The sequence below is a fragment of the Equus caballus genome, chromosome 23, assembly GCF_041296265.1.
Source record: "Equus caballus isolate H_3958 breed thoroughbred chromosome 23, TB-T2T, whole genome shotgun sequence".
Taxonomy (NCBI): Eukaryota; Metazoa; Chordata; class Mammalia; order Perissodactyla; family Equidae; genus Equus; species Equus caballus.
In genome coordinates this window covers 14295129-14315832 of record NC_091706.1, presented here as the reverse complement: position 1 = coordinate 14315832, position 20704 = coordinate 14295129, and the positions used below count along the sequence as shown (strand labels likewise).

The 20704-nt window shown below is 39.9% G+C and overlaps 1 protein-coding gene across 30 annotated transcripts in view; it reads left to right on the top strand.

The window, feature by feature from the left end:
* The window catches only part of AOPEP (aminopeptidase O (putative)), a 377169-nt gene that overhangs the window by 35359 nt on the left and 321106 nt on the right, over window positions 1-20704 (top strand). For all 30 annotated transcript variants that reach the window (XR_011431756.1, XR_011431755.1, XR_011431757.1 and 27 more), the window contains exon 3: window positions 10966-11132. Coding sequence is in view for 24 of the 30 variants with exons in the window: in XM_070249063.1 (XP_070105164.1) it covers window positions 10966-11132 (167 nt within the window). In the remaining 6 variants the exon portion in view is untranslated. The remainder of the gene's footprint in view (window positions 1-10965; window positions 11133-20704) is intronic.

Genomic DNA, 20704 nt, shown 5'->3' with positions numbered 1-20704 from the left:
GGCAGCCTTTGGGCAATTGCAGGATTGGTACAAACATACGTCAGTACAAAAGCATAGTGATTTGTTTATTTATTGGATATTCTTGGGGACCATGAAGGAAAGACACAGGTGTTCTTATTGAATCTTCAAAATTCTTTGACATTTTTAAAGATGGGGTCTTCAATAAGATTTAGCAATATACTGTCTCTGAATATTTAATTAGAAGTTGTAGTTTTTATATTCTCAGATATTCCACTTTTGAATTAGAATAATGGGGAAGAAGAAACTATTGACAGTGTTTGGAAGAAGTGCTCATTAATGGCCTCAAACATGGCTTTCTTCTCAGGGCTCACTACAAAGAAAGATTAGACTTGTGAATTACATTTCATGTAAAGTTTTGAGTAGGAACGAGTTATAGACAAGTGCTGATTTCGTAAAGAAACTAAAGAGGTTCTTGGGCGTATCTGGCTCCTGGGAAGGTTGACTTAGTGAATTTACTCTTGATGTCGCCTTTTCTGATAATTCAATAAAATGCTCATTTACAGCGGAGTTTAAACTGTATCCTTGCACGTTTATGGTTATATGTTAGTAAATAAGCGGCGTTTATGCAGTCTTGCAAGGATAATAAATGTGGTTTAAAAAAGAAATCCTCAAAAGATCTTTTCTTTCCCTTTTGTTCTTTTTCTGGGGGGAATTTTATTGCAGTCAAGATAATCTTCCATGATTAGCCACCAAATTTCTGTAAACTCTCCCACATGCTTAAGAGTAAATTTGGGTAGATTCTGCTAACTGTTGGGATACTTTAAGGATTTTAAAATGCCCAAGGATCCCAGATTGCCAGACAGAAATATTTCCTTAGTGATATGAGTGAATAGTAATCGTCAGGTTACAATGCTTTTTTAGTATAATTGTGTGAAAAATACAATTGCGTTGAGCTTATTTCCTCCAAGGCAGAATCTACATTTACTAAAACTAAAATAGTTGTTATTTTTTACCCTTGAATGGCAAAATACTGTCAGTATACCTACTGTAAATTTTTAGTCCCAGATGAGAAACTTTTTATTGTTATTTTATGAGTAGGAAAATTGAATAAAGTTATTGGAAGCTCTTAGAAAAATCCATGTCTCAATTGTGGAAGATAGCTACTTTTCATCTTTACCTTGACCCTTACTGTATGTAAAGATTTCAAATACACTTAAAAAAATGAATTATATTTGCTTTCAATAAATTTCTATTTTTGAGCAGATTTTAGAAACTTAAGAGAATCTCTAAATTGGTATCTTTTGTTTCGAGTTCCATCAGTGACTTCTCCCTTTCTGACCCTCACTCTGCTCCTTGTCGAGAATAAAACTTAAGTTATTTTGTTTGATAATATGTAGGTAAATAATCATTTAGGAGGTCAGGGGCTCCCTGGAATGGAATGCAAAGTGTGACAAAGCAATCCAACTGTATTAAAAATGTATGAAAGAACCTCACTAAAGGAGTAGGGGAAAAGGCGTGGCCTAAATAACGCTGGAAATGAGCGGAGTCTCTAAGATTAAAGGCAAGAAGGACTGACCTAAATACTATGCTGTAGTTAATAAGCTTGTTTCCCATGGGGGTGCAGGTGAACACTTCTGGTACCACTGTCCATGCATACTAGAACTGAGTAATTAAGTGAATGGATGGCAGATTGTGGGAGCCAGGTTTCTCACTGTTGACCTGGGAGGTTACACATAAGCGAGAGGAAGAGGCTGGAGTGATCCCTGCGGTAATGGAGTAGAGTTGGAGATATCACTGTGAACTCGTGTTTAGCTCAATATAGATATAGATAGTTGCATGTAGAAATAATTATAGATATGAATGTTTCCAGGGCTTAGCAAACACAGGTATATTTCCTTACTTCTCAGCTGAGAGGGTTTAGAAGCAGTGAGCACAACCCAGGGCCTGGATCTTGGTTTCTAATACCATTCTACAATAAAGGAACCAGGGTTTCTTGGAGAAATGGCTAGGACTGGGGCAGGAAGTGTACGAAATGAGCCTGGAGCATCATGTAGTGTCCAAGAACAAGGAAATGCTCAAACAGCAGCACCAACAACCCACAATTGTGGGTGTCATGTCAAAGGTCCAAGGAGCCATCTGAAAAACTAATGGTCAAAGCTGAGTGACAAAATGAAGAAAATAGTTTTGCATGATAACCCAAAGTATAAAATAAATATCCATGAGTCCATACTGATATAAGTAAATGATTGAATAAATAAACAGATGGAGGAGAATGGACCAATCCGTGGTGTAAAAGAAGTCCAGGGTATATAGATACTCTGTCATCAAGGAAGTGGAGCATAACTCCTCACTCCTTAAGTATGGACTACACATAGTGACTTCCTTCCAAAGAGGGAAAAATGAGTGACTTTACATTGGAGAAGCCTGAGAGACAGTTGCCAGGAGAAACCTGTTGTCAGTTGTCCAGTTGTCAGGAGAAACCTGACAAACCTCAGCAAGGAAATCAAAGTTAACATCAAAAGGGATGAGTCATGTTGGTAGTATGTACCTTTGATATGATGTGATGAAAATGGCATCTTGGCGATCTTCCTCCCCAAACCCATAACCCCAGTCTAACCAAGAGACAAACAGATAAATCCCAATTGAGGGACATTGAACAAGATAACTGACGAGTGTTCCTCAGAGCTCTCACGGTTAGCATAAACAAAGAAAGTCTTAACCTGTCGTGGTCAAGAGAAGCCTAAGAAGACATGATGATTAAAAGTAATGTAGTATCCGAGAACAGAAGAAGGACATTAGGAAAAATCTAAGGAAATCTGAATAAAATCTAGACTTTGCGTAATAATGTATCACTATTGGTTTACCAATTGTGACAAATATACTAATGTAGATGTATGTAATAGGGAAAACTGGGTATGGGTCTATGGGAACTCTGTGTATTATCTTTGCACTCTTAAAAAGAGACCTGAAATAAAGTTTATTAAGAAAATAAACTTCAAATTTGGAAATAAATCGCCATCTTTCTACCCTGAAATCCCTGTTTCATAGGGGATGTCCTGTTTTTACCAAACGGCAGTGTTCTCTGGAGAAGAACTAAAAGTATGTTTGAAGCTATACAAGAGTATTTCTTTCAATAATTGTCAATAATTTTTGCTTTCCCATTATTATTCTAGTTCTGAAATAAAATGTCTGGAAATACAAAAATTACATTTTCCTACCTTGGTATAGCCATTGTGGGGTCGTGGCAACCCTTGAACCTAAGTGCTCTTTCTTGCCTTCATCATTCAGATGCTGGATTTTAGGTGACAGTGAAAAATGACTGATGAAACAGACAGATACATAACAATCTGATACAACATGCTTCTTGGAAAACTTGTTTACTTTTGTGTAGTGTGTGTGCCCTTTAAAAAATATTTTGATAAAAACAGAGACAAGGTCAAAAATGTGTAAGAGTGTTCTTGCTAAGCTAGAAAGGAGGGAGACAATATATTTTTGATTCTAATCCTCAACATACTTAAGAAAAAACCCTTTTAAACATGGAAATCTTTATTCAAAGTTTATGTACTTTCTACATTTTCTTGCATTTTTTCCATTCCAGTGAATAAAATGTTATTTAAAACCAAAGCGTTCTCTCTGGTAATCCGTTCCCCTTTCCCTTTGGATCATTAAAATAGTTGTGGAACCAGCCAAGTGGGCCAGAAGATCTGGACTTAAGCTGATGATATCACTGAGCATGAGTTGAATGGAGGGGAAATTCGGTTAAATATAGGAAATTTATTTTAAAAACTATAATTATTTGAATCATTGTTAAAGATAAGGAAACTGGGAAGATATGTTATAATTTAAAGTCATATTAAAATTTTAAATTTCCTAAATCTCTATGATGTTTCTTTGTTTTAGACAAGCCCAGGATGAAGTTGGCAAAATACTGAGGAGAACGATTTTTTACTGTTATGTTTATTCCTCAACTATTGGACCAAAGATGATGTAGATTTTGGGGTACTTTTAGCTTGACATCAAAACCAGAACCACCTGTTATGTTTTTCCCCCACTATAAAATAGTTTCATTGTTTTATATCTCACTTAAAGGGAAATTTTAAGATTAAAGGAATGAGTAGAAGATCCTTCAGAAGAGATTTTAGGTCTAAGGGGAACATTTCTACAATTAATACCGTTTTTGTCTTTACTTGCTTCAAGAAACCAATACAACATTCCTGAGAACTGAAGTGGAAATAATACATTAATTCTATAATATCACTGTATAACTGCAAAGGAAGAACTGATAATCATAAACTTGAAAATGTTTGGTAGAGTTCTTTTTCAGCCTGTTTTCCCTTTGCTGCTCATTCTAGATCTACCAGAAATGCTAGTCGAGTCATGGGAGAAAAGACAGTGATGGACTGTCTTAATTTAAACAAGTAATCAAAATGACAAACCAAAGAAAATAAATGAGTAACCAGACATCAACAGGAAATAACAAATCACAACGACCGATAGCCAAGAGCACAGTCTGTTGAAAAGAACCTAGAAAGTAAGAGCCGAGAGACCTGAGGCCTCGTCAGAGCAGTGCGGCCAACCAGCTGTGTGACTTCAGAGAAGTCATTTTACGTCTCTGGAGCTTAATTTTCTTTTGTGTAAAACAGGAAGATTCCATCTGGGGATCTCCAAATGTTTTCCACATATAAAATCCTATATTCAAAAGGAACTTCCAGATGAGAAATTCCGTATTTGCCTTTATAAGCAGCTTGCCTATTTTGTACCCAGAACACATCTGGTGAAAACTGGTGAATTTCTGGCTCAAACTCACTTTCCCTCAGTCCAGTCCGTTTTGACTGTACACAAAATTTGTCCGAGTCAAAGCAGCATTCTCTGTGGATCTGCCATATGTTCTGTATGCTTCATGAATCTTGGTTTGGGTAATTGTTCCATGAAATAGAAAATAAGGAAGGGGTGTGTGTGTGTGTGTGTGTGTGTGTGTGTAGGGGGGAGAGAGTGAGTTGTAATTGGCACTTGCTGTTTAGTAATCTGGCTCTTGGTTTTTGTGGCGCAAGAAAGCAAGAGGGTTGCTCACCTGCGGTGGGGGCTGTAACTTGGGTTTATGAGAACCTGGAGTTGTAAAAAAGATCAGGTGTAGGAAGGAGAACAGATGGAGAGGAATTGAAGGAGGCCTGAAGACTTTGTAACCCTGGGAATCTTATGAAAGAATGTGACCCACTAAACCGTCACATCTGTGGTTCCCTGGCCTCCAGTGACCAGATCCGGGCCTCATTGTGGAAAAACACCCTATCAAGCCACACTCATGACAACCGTGGGCTCATCACCTCCTACCCTCTGCTCCTGAAGCAGCCTTCACCGCAGTCACTGAACAGTGACAACCAAATCTCTGAAAATGGGTGATTTTATGGAAAGTAGTAGAACTTGAAACATTTTTTAAACTAAAAATAACCTCCTTTTCACCCCGACTACAAAAAGACAAGTGCATTTAGTAGTCAACTGAAGAGAAAGAAAATATATGGTTTGAATCAATCCCACAAGTTTTCCTTTATAGATGGCTCCTCCTTAAGAACACAGCAAGCACGTTGGTATTTGTTGACCTCTTACCTTGAAAGGCATGGGTTTCGCCCATTTGGGCTGCTGTAACAAAATACCACAGACAGAATGGCTTATAATCAGCAGAAATTTATTTCTCACAGTTCTAGAGGCTGGAAGTTCAAGATCAGGGTGCCAACATGGTTGGATTCTGGTGAACGTCCTCTTCTGGTTTGCAGACTGCCGGCTTCTGGCTGTGTGCTCACATCATGGGAGGGGCTGGGGAACTCTCTCCGTCCTCTTTTGTAAGGGCGTTAATCTCATTCATGAGAGCCCTGCCCTCATGACCTAAGCACCTCCCAAAGGCCCCACCTCATACCATCACATTGGACGTTAGGTTTTCAACTTAAGAATTTTGGGGCGACACATTTTGGACCATAGCAGCATGGTTAATGTGTCTCATCCTGCTTTGATCACTCCACGAACACGCAAATATGTAAAGAAGCTGAAGTATTTGTTATTCTGATGGGTTCTTCCTTAATTTAGAAGTCCTTTAATGGTCTCAAGCCTTGGGCCTGCCTCTCACTCCCTGTCTTACTCTGTTTTCTTTCTGATTTTCAGAGTCCTCCTCCTGTTCCCACAACTCTGTGCGCTTAACTGAGCTCCCCAAGGAGACTCCCATGTGGGTGTATATCCCAGGGTGTGTGGAATTAGCCCTGGTATGAGAGCTGTTCTTTGTTTGCTGGAAGGAATTATTCAGAGTAGAAATAATGAAGTTATAAGTGTCAGAGAATTTCAGGCTGGTGCCTGCACATCTGTCCCATGAGCATCTAGCAACATGGCCAAGGTGCAAGGCTATGCTCGTCAAGTAAACACAGCTGCATTTATTTCACTGATTACACCTCCAGATAGCTGCAGAGCATGTTTGTAAATACACATAGATGTTTCTCCCTTCCTGGGGCACGGTGGGCAGGAAATCAGCCCTCCACATAGTTCTCATTTGAATGTGTGCATGATGGGAGCCATCTTTACTCTTGAGTCACCATGTAGAGGGGGTATGATTTTCATGACTCTGTGAAGACCCCACCTTCACCTATTCTCCACTTGCTGTCAGATGCCCAAAGTTCTACCACTAGAGCTTTATCCATAGGTAAAAGCTTTCACCCCTTTTAAAATATAGTTATGTAACTCTAAATTGTTTTAGATATTTGCTCTATGATGTGCATATGGATATCAGCTTGTAAAAGCTCAAAAGGCCATTGGTTATAAAGTCATTGGCACTTGGTTTGGGGGTGTTGGGATGGGAGGAGTGAAGCTGCAACTGAGAAAGAGGAAAAGGCCAAGAAAGGAATAGGCTGGGAGCACAAAGAAAATCTGTAATTTTCCAGAAATTTTGCCTAGGATCTTCCTCTTCCGTGATTGTTTTCCTATTTATGAAAACATTCCAGTAAGAAAGCAACTGAATCTTATATCAGACATGGGTATATTTATGGGTGTGGCTTTTAAATAGATGACTTGATCTATACTTTCAGAGGTATAGTGCTGAGACAAGTGGAAAGCTAGAAAGAAAACACATAGACTTTAGCAGAAACGATGCCCCAGCCACATGAAGAGGAAGGTAGGAAAAGAGAATTGTGAGGACAGTGGGGAGGTCAGAGGTGAGAGCTTTCTGGGGACCTGGTCAGGTAACTAATTCCCATGGTGGGAGGGTTCAGGTGTCCAGGCATAGTATGGCAGGAAGAGCCTTCAAGAGGATGGCAGAGGGATCAGGACAAAACCCTAGAATAAAATATCTAGAACTAGGCCATTGAGAGGGGAAATAATAGAGAATTGGGGAGGAAAGGATGGTGATAACATGCTTTTTAAAAATCCACTCATTGGGAGGATTACCCGCAACTCCCCAATCTGTGTGTGGCACCCAGACTCAGATCTGCCTGCAACATCAATACTTACTACTTCATAAAATCATGAGTCTTAAATTTTCTGAGATCAGTCTGATTTCGGACACTCAGTCCCATTGTTGGACACTATACTGTCTGGGGTTAGAAAATCATAATCTCTTGTGTCCGTACAAGTGTCCTCTGCCATTTGGTGTGTAAAGCCCTTTATCCACAAATTAAACAGGTAGGAACTCTCCTTCTACTTTGTCCCTTCTTATGAACTTGCCTGTCATCCTGAGTTTCCTTTCTTGTTTAATAGCTTCATAATTCAAGTCTTAGCACTTAAGCCAGAAACCTGTGAAAATTCTGTTAGTTAACTATTGTTGTATAACAAATTACCCAAAAACTGAACAGCTTAAAAGAAAAATATTGTTTCACACAGTGTCTGAGGGTCAGGAATCCAGGATCAGCTTAACTGGGTGGTTCTGGTTCAGGATGTCCCACAAGGTTGCAGTCAGCTGTCTGCTGGGGCCACGGGCGTCTCAAGACTTGACTGGAGCTAGAAGGTCATCTTCCAAACCCACTTGCATGGTCCTCACTCACTGTGGACCAGAGGTTTCCATTTTACCATGTGGGCCCCTCCATAGGCTGCCCAAGTGTCCTCATGATATGGCAGCTGCATTCTCCCCAGAGCACGTGATGAGAGAGAAAGAGAAAAGTCTCTAAAATGAAAGCCACGGACTTTTAAATAATCTAATCTCAGAAGTGACATCACTTCTGCCATATCCTAGTCACACAGACCAACCCTGGTACAATTTGGGAGGGGACTGCACAAGGGTGTGAACACCAGGGGCAGAGGTCATTGGGGGCCAATTTGGAAGCTGGCTGCCTCAGAGAGGCCTTCCTTTCCTTCTCCCTGTCCTTCAGCAAGTCACTAAGTCTTTCAGATTCTTCCTCTGCAGAATTTCTCAGATATGACTTCATCTTAAATCTGATTGTTTCTTCACGGAAGAGGTGTGAAGGCTGATGGAGGAAGCAGTGGGGACCATATACCTAAGGGCGCAGGCAGAATGCATTATAATATGCTAGCATGGCCTCCAACCAAACCTTGTAGGGAGAAGGAGAGCAAACCTCTTGGCAAGTCCATCTTTTGGAGAGGATTTATTTCCTGGGCAGGGAAGGGAAGACTAACACCAGAGTCACTCTAGGGAAATGAGGTGTTGAGCACAAAAGAAAAGCACAGATACTTTCAGACTTGGCCTAAGCACCCTAGGACTTAAGACCATAATATGGGGTCAGGTCCCCTTTGTGTGAGATAGAGAAAGTCTTAGGAGATCTCTAGGTGAGGGCCGCTGCTTCCCTGTAAGCATCTCATAGGCTTACCTCCACAAGTCTACTTAGATTGGAAGTGGCTTTCTAGAGCTCTTGAACTGAGAAAAATTGTGCCGTCCATTCTGCTTCGGGGAGAAAGCAAGCCTTGATTCTCAATGTCTGCCATTGTCAACGGAAGCATATACCTGCCATTTGGCCGGGGGGAATATACTCTGTTTCTACTGACGATACTCACTTTTCCTTCTTGGGATGCTTCTCTAGATGGGCTTTTTGGGAAAAAACAAAAGACTTAATAGGTAAAACTTTCAGAACTAGGCGCACCTTGGCACCACCTACTGGGAGGAGGCAGCTCTAACAGGCTTCCTCCTTAGATTCTTAAACAGCCTGAGGCTGGGCAGTTAACTAAGGTTAAGTCAATTGACCAAGGACCCAAGGGGACCAAGATGGGAGCTCAGCACTCATTGAAATTGATGAGAGATTTTGGGCCTTCCCTGAAAATTTGCCTTTGTTCTTGGATCTATAAACTTGGGGTACAGAATATGGACTAGAACAGACAACAGAAGTCACCTATCTGCCCCCATCCTGTTTTACATGTGACTCAGAGAGGTCAAGGGGCTTCACCACAGTCATTTAATAAGTTGGTAACCCAGCCAGGACTAAAGTCTTCTGAATTTTGACCTCTTTCCCTGCCCCATGTTGAACCTGTGAGTTATCATGGCATGTATACTTCTAGGATAGGTAGATTGCAACTGCCTGTTTGCTCTAAGGTCCATTTTCTGCACTTACTATAATCTCTGAATGATAAGGAACCTCATTTCCCAGACTCCCTTGTCTTCTGCTTCCTGCTAGGTTTGGCTGATAGGGGGCACTGGTGGAAAGTTTGAGAGTAGGAGTTGGCGAGAAACAAGGTATTTCTTCTCCCCTCTCTGCTTCTTTTGGCCTCTCCAGCAATGACTGAGTCTCGTCTGGTCCCAGCATCCAGTGGACAGTCCCCACTGTGACTCTGGCCTCTGCCGGATGCCGCCTGCCACTGTAATTCTGTAACACCCAATGATACCAGCTCCTCCAACCCAAGGACCTGTCGCAGCTACTTACCGCTGTGGCTAATCTCTGGGTTGCCTCACTGTCCCCTGTCCAGCTTCTCAGCTCTTCTGTCACTTGTATAACCAATTCCCTGTATTAAATTACCTCTGTTGGTTGAGATCTAGACTGGTTTCTCTTTTCCTTACTGGATCCTGGCTGAAAAAGTAGGTCCATTGTTCTGTGTGTTCTTGCACATTGTAGGAACACAATGAACATTAAGTTATAATGATATTAACAAAAAAGGAAAACTGGTTTATCCGAGAGAGGTAGTGCTACGCGCTACTCGTTTACTCCGTAAATCAAGCTGATTAAAGCGACATCATGTTTGTCGTAACTCCTGAAAAGCAAAAAGTAGAAACATTCTCCTAAGGGTCAGTCTTGTGCTCTTTACTCTGTGGTGTCGGAAGAATGGATTCCTTTGATTCTGCAGGTCCTTTCCATCTCTGTCGACTGTGACTTAATCATCGAAGGGAACATTCTTGGTGTAGGTGGGTTTGTAATTTTTAATTGTAGCAGAACGAGCCCTAACGTCATGCCATTGGCTTCCTACACTCACTTTGGTAACGACTCTACACTTGGCCTTCCCATTATAAGCCTGGTGCTTGTGACCTCCAGTCCTGTTTATATGCCAACCCCTGTTTTGGCCTCCACACAAGGATTCCCACAAGGGTTCCATTTGAGATGGCGGTTTCCAAGATCAGGGGTATCTGCCTGCCAGCACTGGATTTGAGACCACCAGCTTGTTTTTCCAAGTATTAATATCTCAATAATCTCCAAACATATTTTCTTTTCCAGAATATTTTCCAAAAGGTTGGTGAGAATGTCTCTCAAACTTTTTCCTTTGAAGGCGTAAGGGCCTTAGGGGAGGAGCAAGGGTAATATAAATTTTAAGTTGGCAGACGAATATTTAAAACTTTATCCAAAAAATATTTTTCCCCTTAAAAAGAAACAACTCTTTACATATTTAAGTAATTCATTTGGGAGAAATTGCCGCTCAACTATTCACATAGCTAGCCCTTGGCAGTTTCAGTTCAAAATGCTTTGAAACCAGTCGAGTACAAAGCCTCGAAATGTTTTTCTCTTTGAAAGCTCAACTTAGCCTTCACTGCCATGGTGGTGAGAAAAGTGACAACTCATTTTAAAGATTCTCCCCATTTGTTTCTTTGTCTTTCTTCTGCAGGCCATGTGTTTATACTATGGGATCTCCCATAAACAACAGGGCCCTTTTTCCATGCCAGGAGCCACCCGTTGCCATGTCAACATGGCAGGCTACAGTTCGAGCAGCTGCATCTTTTGTTGTTTTAATGAGTGGGGAAAATTCTGCCAAGCCAACACAGCTTCACGAAGGTACTGTACATGTGTTATGTGCTTCTTTATGTATTGTACACAGGCTAGACCCAGGAACCCAATACGCAGTGTTTTTCTCAACTTTAAAAAGCTCCTTTATTAGTTGGGTTGGAATGAACATACTATAAAACATCCTGCCAGAGAACACAGCAGGGGGTGGGGAGGGACACTGGGGAGCCTGGGCGTGGGATGTGGGGCTCCTCACACCGGAGTTATTGATTCCTAGGTTATTTCAGCAGTTGCTTTCACCTAGTGGTTTGTGGGCCATAAGTGGGTGGTCTTGGTTGAACTTCCTGGGCAGGCAAGTGTCATGGAAACACTGTTACAGTTGAGTTGTCTGTGGTTCGGTCATGGTGCTGACAAGGTTCATCACTATAGTGAGCACTAGTGCTCCTGGTGACCAGTCCACAGTTACCAGGAGTTGTCTTGGTAAAGCATCTGTTCTACACACTGTTTGCCCATGAAGTTCTGAACCAAAAGTGGGTAAGAAAGAAGTCAAGTGCTAATGCATTTGTCTGTGAATTACTTGCTTATTGCAGTAATTAACTCTTTCAGTTGAGATCCTGAGCATGTTGATGCCAGGTAAAATTTTTGTAATTGTAATATTCTTTATTTAAAATATGACGTCTCCTTCCACATATTTATTCTAGAAACTTTGAAATTTACAGAAATGTAAAAGTAATACAATTAAATAATTTTAGAGAAAATGGTTGCTATCATTTTGTTGCATTTCCCTCCAGTATGTAAAGTCTATATGTATAGTATATATTATCATTTTAAAATTGTCATCATAGCATAAAGTTTTGTAGTCCCCTTTTTTCACTTATAATGTATCTTGAATGGTTTTCAGGTCATTAAGTATTTTTCAAAAATAATGATTTTAATGTCTGCATAATATTTTGTTATATGAATATGTCAGATTTTATTTCATATTTCCATATTATTAGACATTTTTATTGTTTCCAGGGTTTTTTTCCTATTATAAATAAAGTTGCACTAAATTCCTGTGGAGGTATTTTGTATAAAATTAGAATTATTGAGTCAAAAGTTTTGAACATGTTTAAGGCTGTTGGTACCTATTTCAAGTTGTTTTCTAGAAAGGTTGCACCAGTTTACACACCCGCCCGTAGTTATGAGGGTCTCTGTTTCCCTGGAGCTCATCCCTCTGCCAGGCAATAGAAGGTCCTTCTTTAATTTGGATTACTTTGATGACCAATGAGGTCACATGTCCTTATATGTTTCTTAGCCATTTTCATTTCCTATCTGTTCATTTCCTTTGCCCATTTTTATACTGAGGCCTTAGAGAGGTTTTCAAAAATTTGTTTTGTCTTTTAATTTGATTGGCTCTTTCAAAAGTAAAGATATTGGAGCTTCCAGGTTGGTGAACACGTGGAGACGCAGGGAGAATGGTGTGCCTGGAAAGGGCATGGGAGCTCTGTACCCCTTCCCACGTACCTTGCCCTGTGCATCTCTTCCAGCTGGCTGTTCCTAAGTTGCCTGTCCACTCTTCATCAAACCTAACAGAAAAGTACAGAGGTCTAATTGTTTCTTCAGGTCTTCATTTCCTTATGGAGGCTCCTGTGTCACATAGGACTTACATTAAATAAATCTCTAAGCTGTTCTATTTAAAAGAATAAAATAAACTATATTAATCTCATCGTATTTGTGAAAAGTATTTTTCCCAGTTTTTAGTGTGCCCTTAAATTTTTATATAATGTTTCTGATCTACAGGAGATTTTAATTTTTATGAGTCAAATCTATAGGTTTTTCTTGGAGTCTCTCTTTCTTTGCTTTGAGACTCACCTGTTTTCTTCTAATATTTTTATATAATTTAAAATTTTTAGTTTAATTGTGTAATTTAACTTTTTAATCTATTTGTAGTTTATTCTGGTCAGGGTTGTGAAATGAGGACTACACGTTATTATTTTTTTTCAAATAGGAAATCAGTTACTCCAGGATCATTTAGTAAATCTTTTCTGATTTGTGATATCTCCTTTATCATACACTAGATGTATACATGTACTAGAGTCTTCAGTGAGTGTTTACTTGATTCTCAAAGTCAAAACAAAACAAACATAATACATTTTAAAATTTTATTTTTAAAAATAGGTCACATTGACATGGTTTAGTTACAGATGAGCAAAGAACAAAAAATTTTCAATAAAGTCTCCTTTTTACTCCTAATTCCTAGCTACCTAGTAACTCTCCCTGAAGGCAACCAAGATAACCAATTTCCTTTGTATAGTATATTTTTCCTCTTCTGTTGCACAAATCATAGCATGCTATACACATTTTTGTATTGTGCTTCTCCTTTAGAATAAATTTATCTTATAGATAACTTCATATCTGAACACAGAGCTTCCTCATTATTTTTATGACTACAGAGTATTCCATAAATGAATGTTTCACAATTTAGTTGACTAATAGTTCTTGACTTCACTCTTTATCAGATAAGGAATTTAATGGACATTTACTTCTGTCATCTTCCTTCACCCACATTCCCCAGTTTTAATTAATCTAATTTGGATGTTTGGGACTCATATTATCCCTATATTTTATTTTTACATTATATCTTCTCTTCTAGGAATTACAATTATTGTTTTATATTTTCATCCAGTTTCAAATCATATTTGCAGTAAGCATTTAGACTTTCTTTATTCTTGAACTCTTTAAGTTGAAGCCTCCCTCAGTCAGCTGGAAAATGGCTTCATATATATTTTTTTCCAGAAGGGTAGATAGATATGTAGTTTATTTTCTGAGCCCTCCCATATTTAGGTTGGCTTTTTGTTGTATTTACTTATGAACAGTTCTTGGCTAGTTACAAAATTCTTAGGACTTCTTTTTCCTCTTAAACGACTATCTGGTAAATGTTTTCATTAGCATCTGTTAGTATTTCTGAGGAGAAATCTGATCTCAATTTCTTTTTTTATTCTTTGAAAGTAGTCTGATTTTCCTGCCTAGAGAGAGTTTTGTAGAATTTTTTTTTTAAATTTATGTAATTCAGAACTTTCTAGAATGAAGCTAGTTGTGGGTACCTTATTTTTAATCAACTTTATGAAAGTATAATTTACATATAAGAAAATGCATACAGTTTGTCTTGTTCAGTGAGGTTTGACAAATGCATACACCTATGTAATTAATCAGCACCCCTATGAAGATGTGTAGGACATTTCCATTTCCCTAGAAATTCCCTTGTGCCTTTGCCATCCCTCCTTAACTTTTTCCTCCCTGACCCCATTCCAGTCAGCCCCTGATCTGATTTCCATATCTATAGATTAGTTTTACCTCTCCTAAATATTCATATAAATGAAGCCAGTCCCTCTATACTCGTTTTGTGTCTGGCTTCTTTTGCTCAGTGTGTTTGTGAGATGCATCCATATTGTTGTAGGCGTAAGTGGTTCATTCTTTTTAAAAAAAATCATGAATAGTAGTCCATTATACGAATAAACTGCAGTTTGTTTATCCTCTCACCTGTTGATGGACATTTGAATTGTTTTTGGCCATTATGGGAAATATACTGTGAACATTCAAATGTAAGTCTTTTGGTGGACATGGGTTTTCCAAAGTATTTGAAGTCATTTTATATTCATTTTATATTGCACCAGCAATGTATGAGAGTCGAGTTGTGAGCATCCTCGTAAACACTTAGTGTTGTCCTTTTAATTTTAGTCCTCCAAATGGGTGTGAAATACTATCTTGTCGTGGTTTTAATTTGCATTTCTCTGATGACTAATGATGGTAAACAACTTTTCATGCAGTTATTGTACATTCTTATATCTTCCTTTGAAAAACGTCTCTTCAAATTATTTGCCTGTTTGTTTAATGTGGGCTTTTTGGTTGTTGTATTATTAGATTGTAAGTACATTATACACTCTAGATACAAGCCTTTGTCAGATATATGTATTGCAAATGTATTCTCCCAGTCTGTATGGCTTGCCTTTTCATTTTTTATTTACACTCTGTACTACCGATATTTCATAGAGACATTTTGTTCTTTAGTAATTCCCTTACAGACTTAAATTATTGTAACAGTTTCCTTGCAATCCTTTATTATCTTTTTTATCTGTTATTTTGTTGTCTTTTTATCTCACTCTGTTACACTGTTTCAGCCTCTCTTCTCATGGCTTTTTACTATTTTTTGAGAGAAGTTATATCTTCTTGTATCATAATGGGAATGCCAATTTCCTAAACTGGTTTTGGTTTCTGTAGTAAGTTGATTTCCAGGGCTTGTTCTTCCTCTGAGTCCTTGGGATGATGTTTTATTTTACCTTTATTCTGCAGTATTTTTTCCCATGGTGCTTATGGCTTTCCTCTCGGGTATGTACCCACAGACAGGATAAAGTTTATGGGTTTCCCTTCACCTTCTTGGTTCAACAGATGAGAGGATACTGATGCACACAGCTCCTTTATCCAAGCTGTAGTGTCTTGTTGGCAGTTGTCTAGTGAAGTTCTGCTGAACTCACGTAGGATCTTTTTCTACCCTCTCTGCTTGGTTCCCTGACATGCTGAATTGATTAAGTACATGAAACACTGCAGCCTCAAGCAGGCACTGATAACCTGGACTCCTCTAGCTTCCATTTCTGCCTATGATGGCTTACTTGTGATAACCACACCTCCCAAGATGCAGTGTGGCTCTCCCTACCCCCACCTCACAAAGCCTACCTACTTTCATTTCATGGTTTAGCCCTGCAATTCAGATGTAAAGGCTTGTGTTTGGCAGTGTTTCTCAAACTTGAGTATTATTTTTCTTTTTAGAGGGAAAAAACCCAAAACTCCCGATTCACCACGGTTGACTTAAATTATTTGTATTAGAATGATATTTTAAAAACTATAAACATAAGATTAGATATAAACTCTTTGTGCTTATAAATCTTAGACGTCTGTAAAGCCAAAGTAAAGGTGTAAATTAAATACAGACCAAACTATTAAATCAATAAAATTCAAACAAACGACTTGAATTTAATGTTAAGATTAATGTTTTGCTGAAATGAAATTGCCCCTCACGATCTGAATGTTGTGCTGACAGCTCCATAAGGTTCTTTTAGGACTGTCGTGCCTGTGCTACCCTGAGCCACATGATGATCTTGTTCTCTGCCACTTTTCTTTTATATGCTGTGTAGCTTTTGCTTACATAGAATGCTGTGATGTCATTGAGCCTTTCCTCACCGAAAGCATCATCCTCATGTTCGGTCCCCATTCTCTCTCAAGGATTGCAGCAGTGCTGCAGGTCCCTGTGCGGTCATGCCAGTTAATGCAGGTGTGAACTCTGAAACGGTTTGGCAGACTCAGTTATATCTGGATGATCCAGCCCACTGGCCCGATCCAGCCCACTGCCTATTTTTGTAAATAAAGTTTTATTGGAACATGACCATTGTCTCTGGCTGCTTTGGTGCCACAGTGGCAGAGTTGAACAGTTGCAACAAAGACTGTACGGCCCACAAAGCCTAAAGTATTTACTAACTAGCCCTTTACCGAAAAAAGTGTTCTGACCCCTTCAATATCTGTCTCTCATTGCCTGACTGTCTAGCTATTTGAAGATTATTATCAAAAATTAAAACAAGAAATGACTTGAAAATTTTCATGAAAAATTTTCATACCTCCAGGAATATATCTGTGGACCTTTTTTTTCAGAATGACCAGTTCAGGGCAGAGTTTAATAAAGTCAATGCTAATTGGGATTTGCTTACGTCCATACCACTTATACCTTATATGATATCACAGAGCAGACTTGACCAATTCAAACGGAGAGAGGATTGAGCCAGACAAGGAGAAAGAACTCTATGCCTAATGCTGAGGTTCCTCCTGCAGCCCAGAGCTGGGGTTTATCAGAGGACAGCCAGGAAAGAGCGCTAACAACGCTCTTTGCCAGACGCAGAATCGCTGTTCTGAGGACGAATAATGTCTCCAAATGTCTCTGCACTCGTCGGAGGAAAAGGAGATGTGGATACAAGATGCTGCTGCTTCCTGTCCGAGTCCTGTTTTCTAGGTTGCTAGATTGGTCTCCTAGGACCTGTGCTCTGTGGTGCACATGCCCTTTAAAATGATGAGCTATGCTTGCCAACACGAGCAGCAGAAGCCGGCCCACAGTCACAGTTTCTGTCACAGTGACACATCGACCTGATGAGCACCTTTGCCAGGCACCAGCTGATTTCCCGAAAGAGGCACAGCACCTGGGAGCAGCATAATGTAATGAGGCAGATGACAGCGACAGGAGTGACAGCAGCCCTGGGGCAGGCAGCGGAAATCAGAAGACGGGCCTCCGAGTCCTTGCTACCCGAGGGAAATCATGTCTCCTAGCTATTTTTAAAAAGAAAGGCTAATGGTTTAGACTGTAGAATGATGGCCATCGAAAGAATTTTGTAGGCTGATAAGTCACTGTCCTTTTTTCAAGGAGGCTAAGTCAAGGTCATAGATCGAGATTGACTTGTTTGGCTCCTTTATTATTTAGCTTCCTCAGCACAGTGTTACTTGGGCAGACAGAAAGGTTCGCCTGCGTGTTGTTGTCGGCCTGCATTCCCTGCCAAAGTGTAGCTAAGCTATTAAGCACAGAGACGCGATGCCCAGTACAGTGCTTTGTATGTAATAGGTGCTCAGTACTTATTTGTGGAATAAATGTGTTCCGTGTCATGAGACAGAAGTAATACCTTCATGGAAGAAGTATTTAAAACCACTACTGGTAGTGACAGTGGTGACAAAAGTGATTTCAGGGTTGTTTCTTCAGTTATACTTCTGATTAGAGTTTATGCTTTTTCTCCAGGCTCAATAGATTTTAAAGGAAAAAAATTGATGTCGTACATTCTTATTTTCCCCTGTTTGGTAATTTTTTTTTGCTTAGTTTTGTTTTATTTGTGCAGAGTCTAATTTAGTCTATTCCTGCTTCCTAGAAAAATAAAATATTTCACTTGCATTTTTCATGGGAAGCCTCAAGTAAATCAACAAGACTGACTCATTTAAGCTCCTTCTAAAGGTAGGAGAAAAAAACCTATGAACAAGTGAAAGGTGTTAAAAACTATATGTGCCCTCGCATAGGATCTGGTTTCATCTTTCTCTGCAGAAGTAAGAGACTGTAGACATTACTTCATCCTGGGCAAAATGCTACTCTCTGGCCTGCCCAATGGACTAGCTCTGATATTCCCTCTCTTGACTTTGTGTGGGAAATTCCAGGGAAAAGCCAAGATTTCAGGGTCCAGACCCTCCTGTGTGCAATTGAAAGCCAACTTTTTTTTCCCTCTTGATGGCTTAAAATGAGCGATACTATTTAGACTGCTCCCACAGTATGCAACCAGGAATTACGTCTAAGGAAATGGTAAATTAAAAGACATTTAGGAATGGTTGTGATTGAGTGTTTTCACCACAAAGAGAGAATGAAAATAGCCCCTTGTTTCTAGAGCTGAGGAAACTTTATTCTGGGCTAGTCCACGTACCTGTGTTTCAAGGGGTAGGAGTACAGAGTGAGTGCATTCGTATTTTCTCTCTAGAAAGCTCCTGGTGACTGAGGACTGTGTTCTGCTCCGTTACAGCCCTCATGAGGTCTCACATAATGCCTTGCGCTTTCTAACTCTTTGTCAGTTCCTTCTTTTGTTTTCGGTTTGCTTTTGACTCGTTCTTGCTTGCCCTCCTAGTGCTGTGCTCGCCCGACTTGGCGTACGGGAAGTCATCACGATTTCCTTTGGATAATGTTGATTCCAGCAGGCCTGTGTATACCAATTCTTGTTGCTCTGGGTTTTTGTCTTAGACGTGACAGTCATGACTTTTCTCAAGTGAGTGAAGTTCTGAAGTGTACCTGTGACCATCTGGAGCAGTGTGATTTGGTGTCCAGTTTGCTGATCCATTCTGTACTTGAGTTTATGGGGAGCTAGGTTATCTGTGTCATAGGTCAGAACGGCAGTTGAGACGTGGAATAACAAGCCTGGTGCAATGTATGCCTTCAGGTATTTATTAGCCACAAGGGACAGACCTCAAAACCGATGGAGGCGCTTGTGTCCTCAGTTCAGTAGGTGGCGCTCTTTTACCTGGTTCACAGGAATGATCTGGAAGGTCATTCTCTCCTGGGTCTCCTGTGCGTTAGGCAGTACCATGTTGCGGGGAGGGAAACCTGAAGCCTTGCCGGGTGGCATCAGTGCTTGAGAAGTTGTGGCATGACCTGGCGCATGCCCTGGTAGGCAGTGCCAGTGCATACCGGCCCAGGGCATTCTTACTGTCTCCTTTGTTCTGGTGCCAGTTCCCGCCCTTGAGCAACAGTGGAGAAGAACTAATGAAAGACAGTCACGCCATGGGTATTCAAGAGGGTGGCACTAGCTCATAAAACCAGAATGTGTAGACTCGGCATCTAAAAAGTAGTGAAAGAAAAAGAGCTGGGGTTTGCTGAAAGACCTGCAGAAGGCAGCCAAGAGAGGAAGAGCGGCCAAAACTGGGAGCTTTCCCTACTTTTTATGTATCTATTGTATTTATTATAATAAATATATGAAATATATTTTTAATGTATACATTATATATAGTGTCTACATACACTTATAAATACATATATTCCTTTATATACATGTTCCTATACATATTATCAAGCATGTTTACTTTGTGATACAAAGATGTTTCAAAATAATGAAATAGCTTGACCTATGTAATAGTTTGGGTGGGAAGTTCTGAAATTAAGAATAGTGGCGAGAGGGGCCAGCCCCATGGCCGAGTGGTTAGGTTTGTGTGCTCTGCTTCGGCAGCCCAGGGTTCGGATCCTGGGGACGGACATGGCACTGCTCATTAGGCCATGTTGAGGTGGTATCCCAAATACCACAACTAGAAGGACCTACAGCTAAAATATACAACTATGTACTGGGGGGATTTGGGGAGAAAAAGGTAGGAAAAAAAAATAATAGTGGCTAGAGAAAGAAACAGTCTTGAGGTAGGAAAGAAGCAGGGGCTACATAAGATTTGAGTAAAGAAATATGATAAAAGCATGTATCAGTTGGATGTTTTCCAGTGTTTCATGCTGTTTGTCTAATCTACAGTGGAAAAGTTTAAAAGATAAAGTGGATGCTTTTATTTATTTATTTATTTATTTATTTTTGAGAAAGATTAGTCCTGAGCTAACATCTGCCACCAATCCTCCTCTTTTTGCTGAGGAAGACTGGCCCTGAACTAGCATCCCTGCCCGTCTTCCTCTATTTTATGTGGGACGCCTTCCACAGCGTGGCTTGACAAGCAGCGTGTAGGTCCACACCTGGGATCTGAACTGGCAAACCCCAGGCCACCAAAGTGGAATGTCCGAACTTAACCACTGTGCCACCAGGCCACCTCCAAGTGGATGCTTTTAATAGGAAGAATTTAAGTGCCTGTGTTAATTTTCAGTGAAAACAATAACTCTTTAAATACAAGAAATTCTAGGAGATGCTTAACTCAAAGATAGTTAATGCACAGATAAATCATCTGCTTTTGCCTCTGTAGAAGCAGAGTAGGTGTGTGTGGTGTGGCTGTGCCTATGGTGTGTGTTGAGTGAATTTATCCAGGACTCCCCTGAGAATAGGACAATACCTTTCCAGAAATTTTGTATTAAATTTACTATTAGTGGGCATGATCGA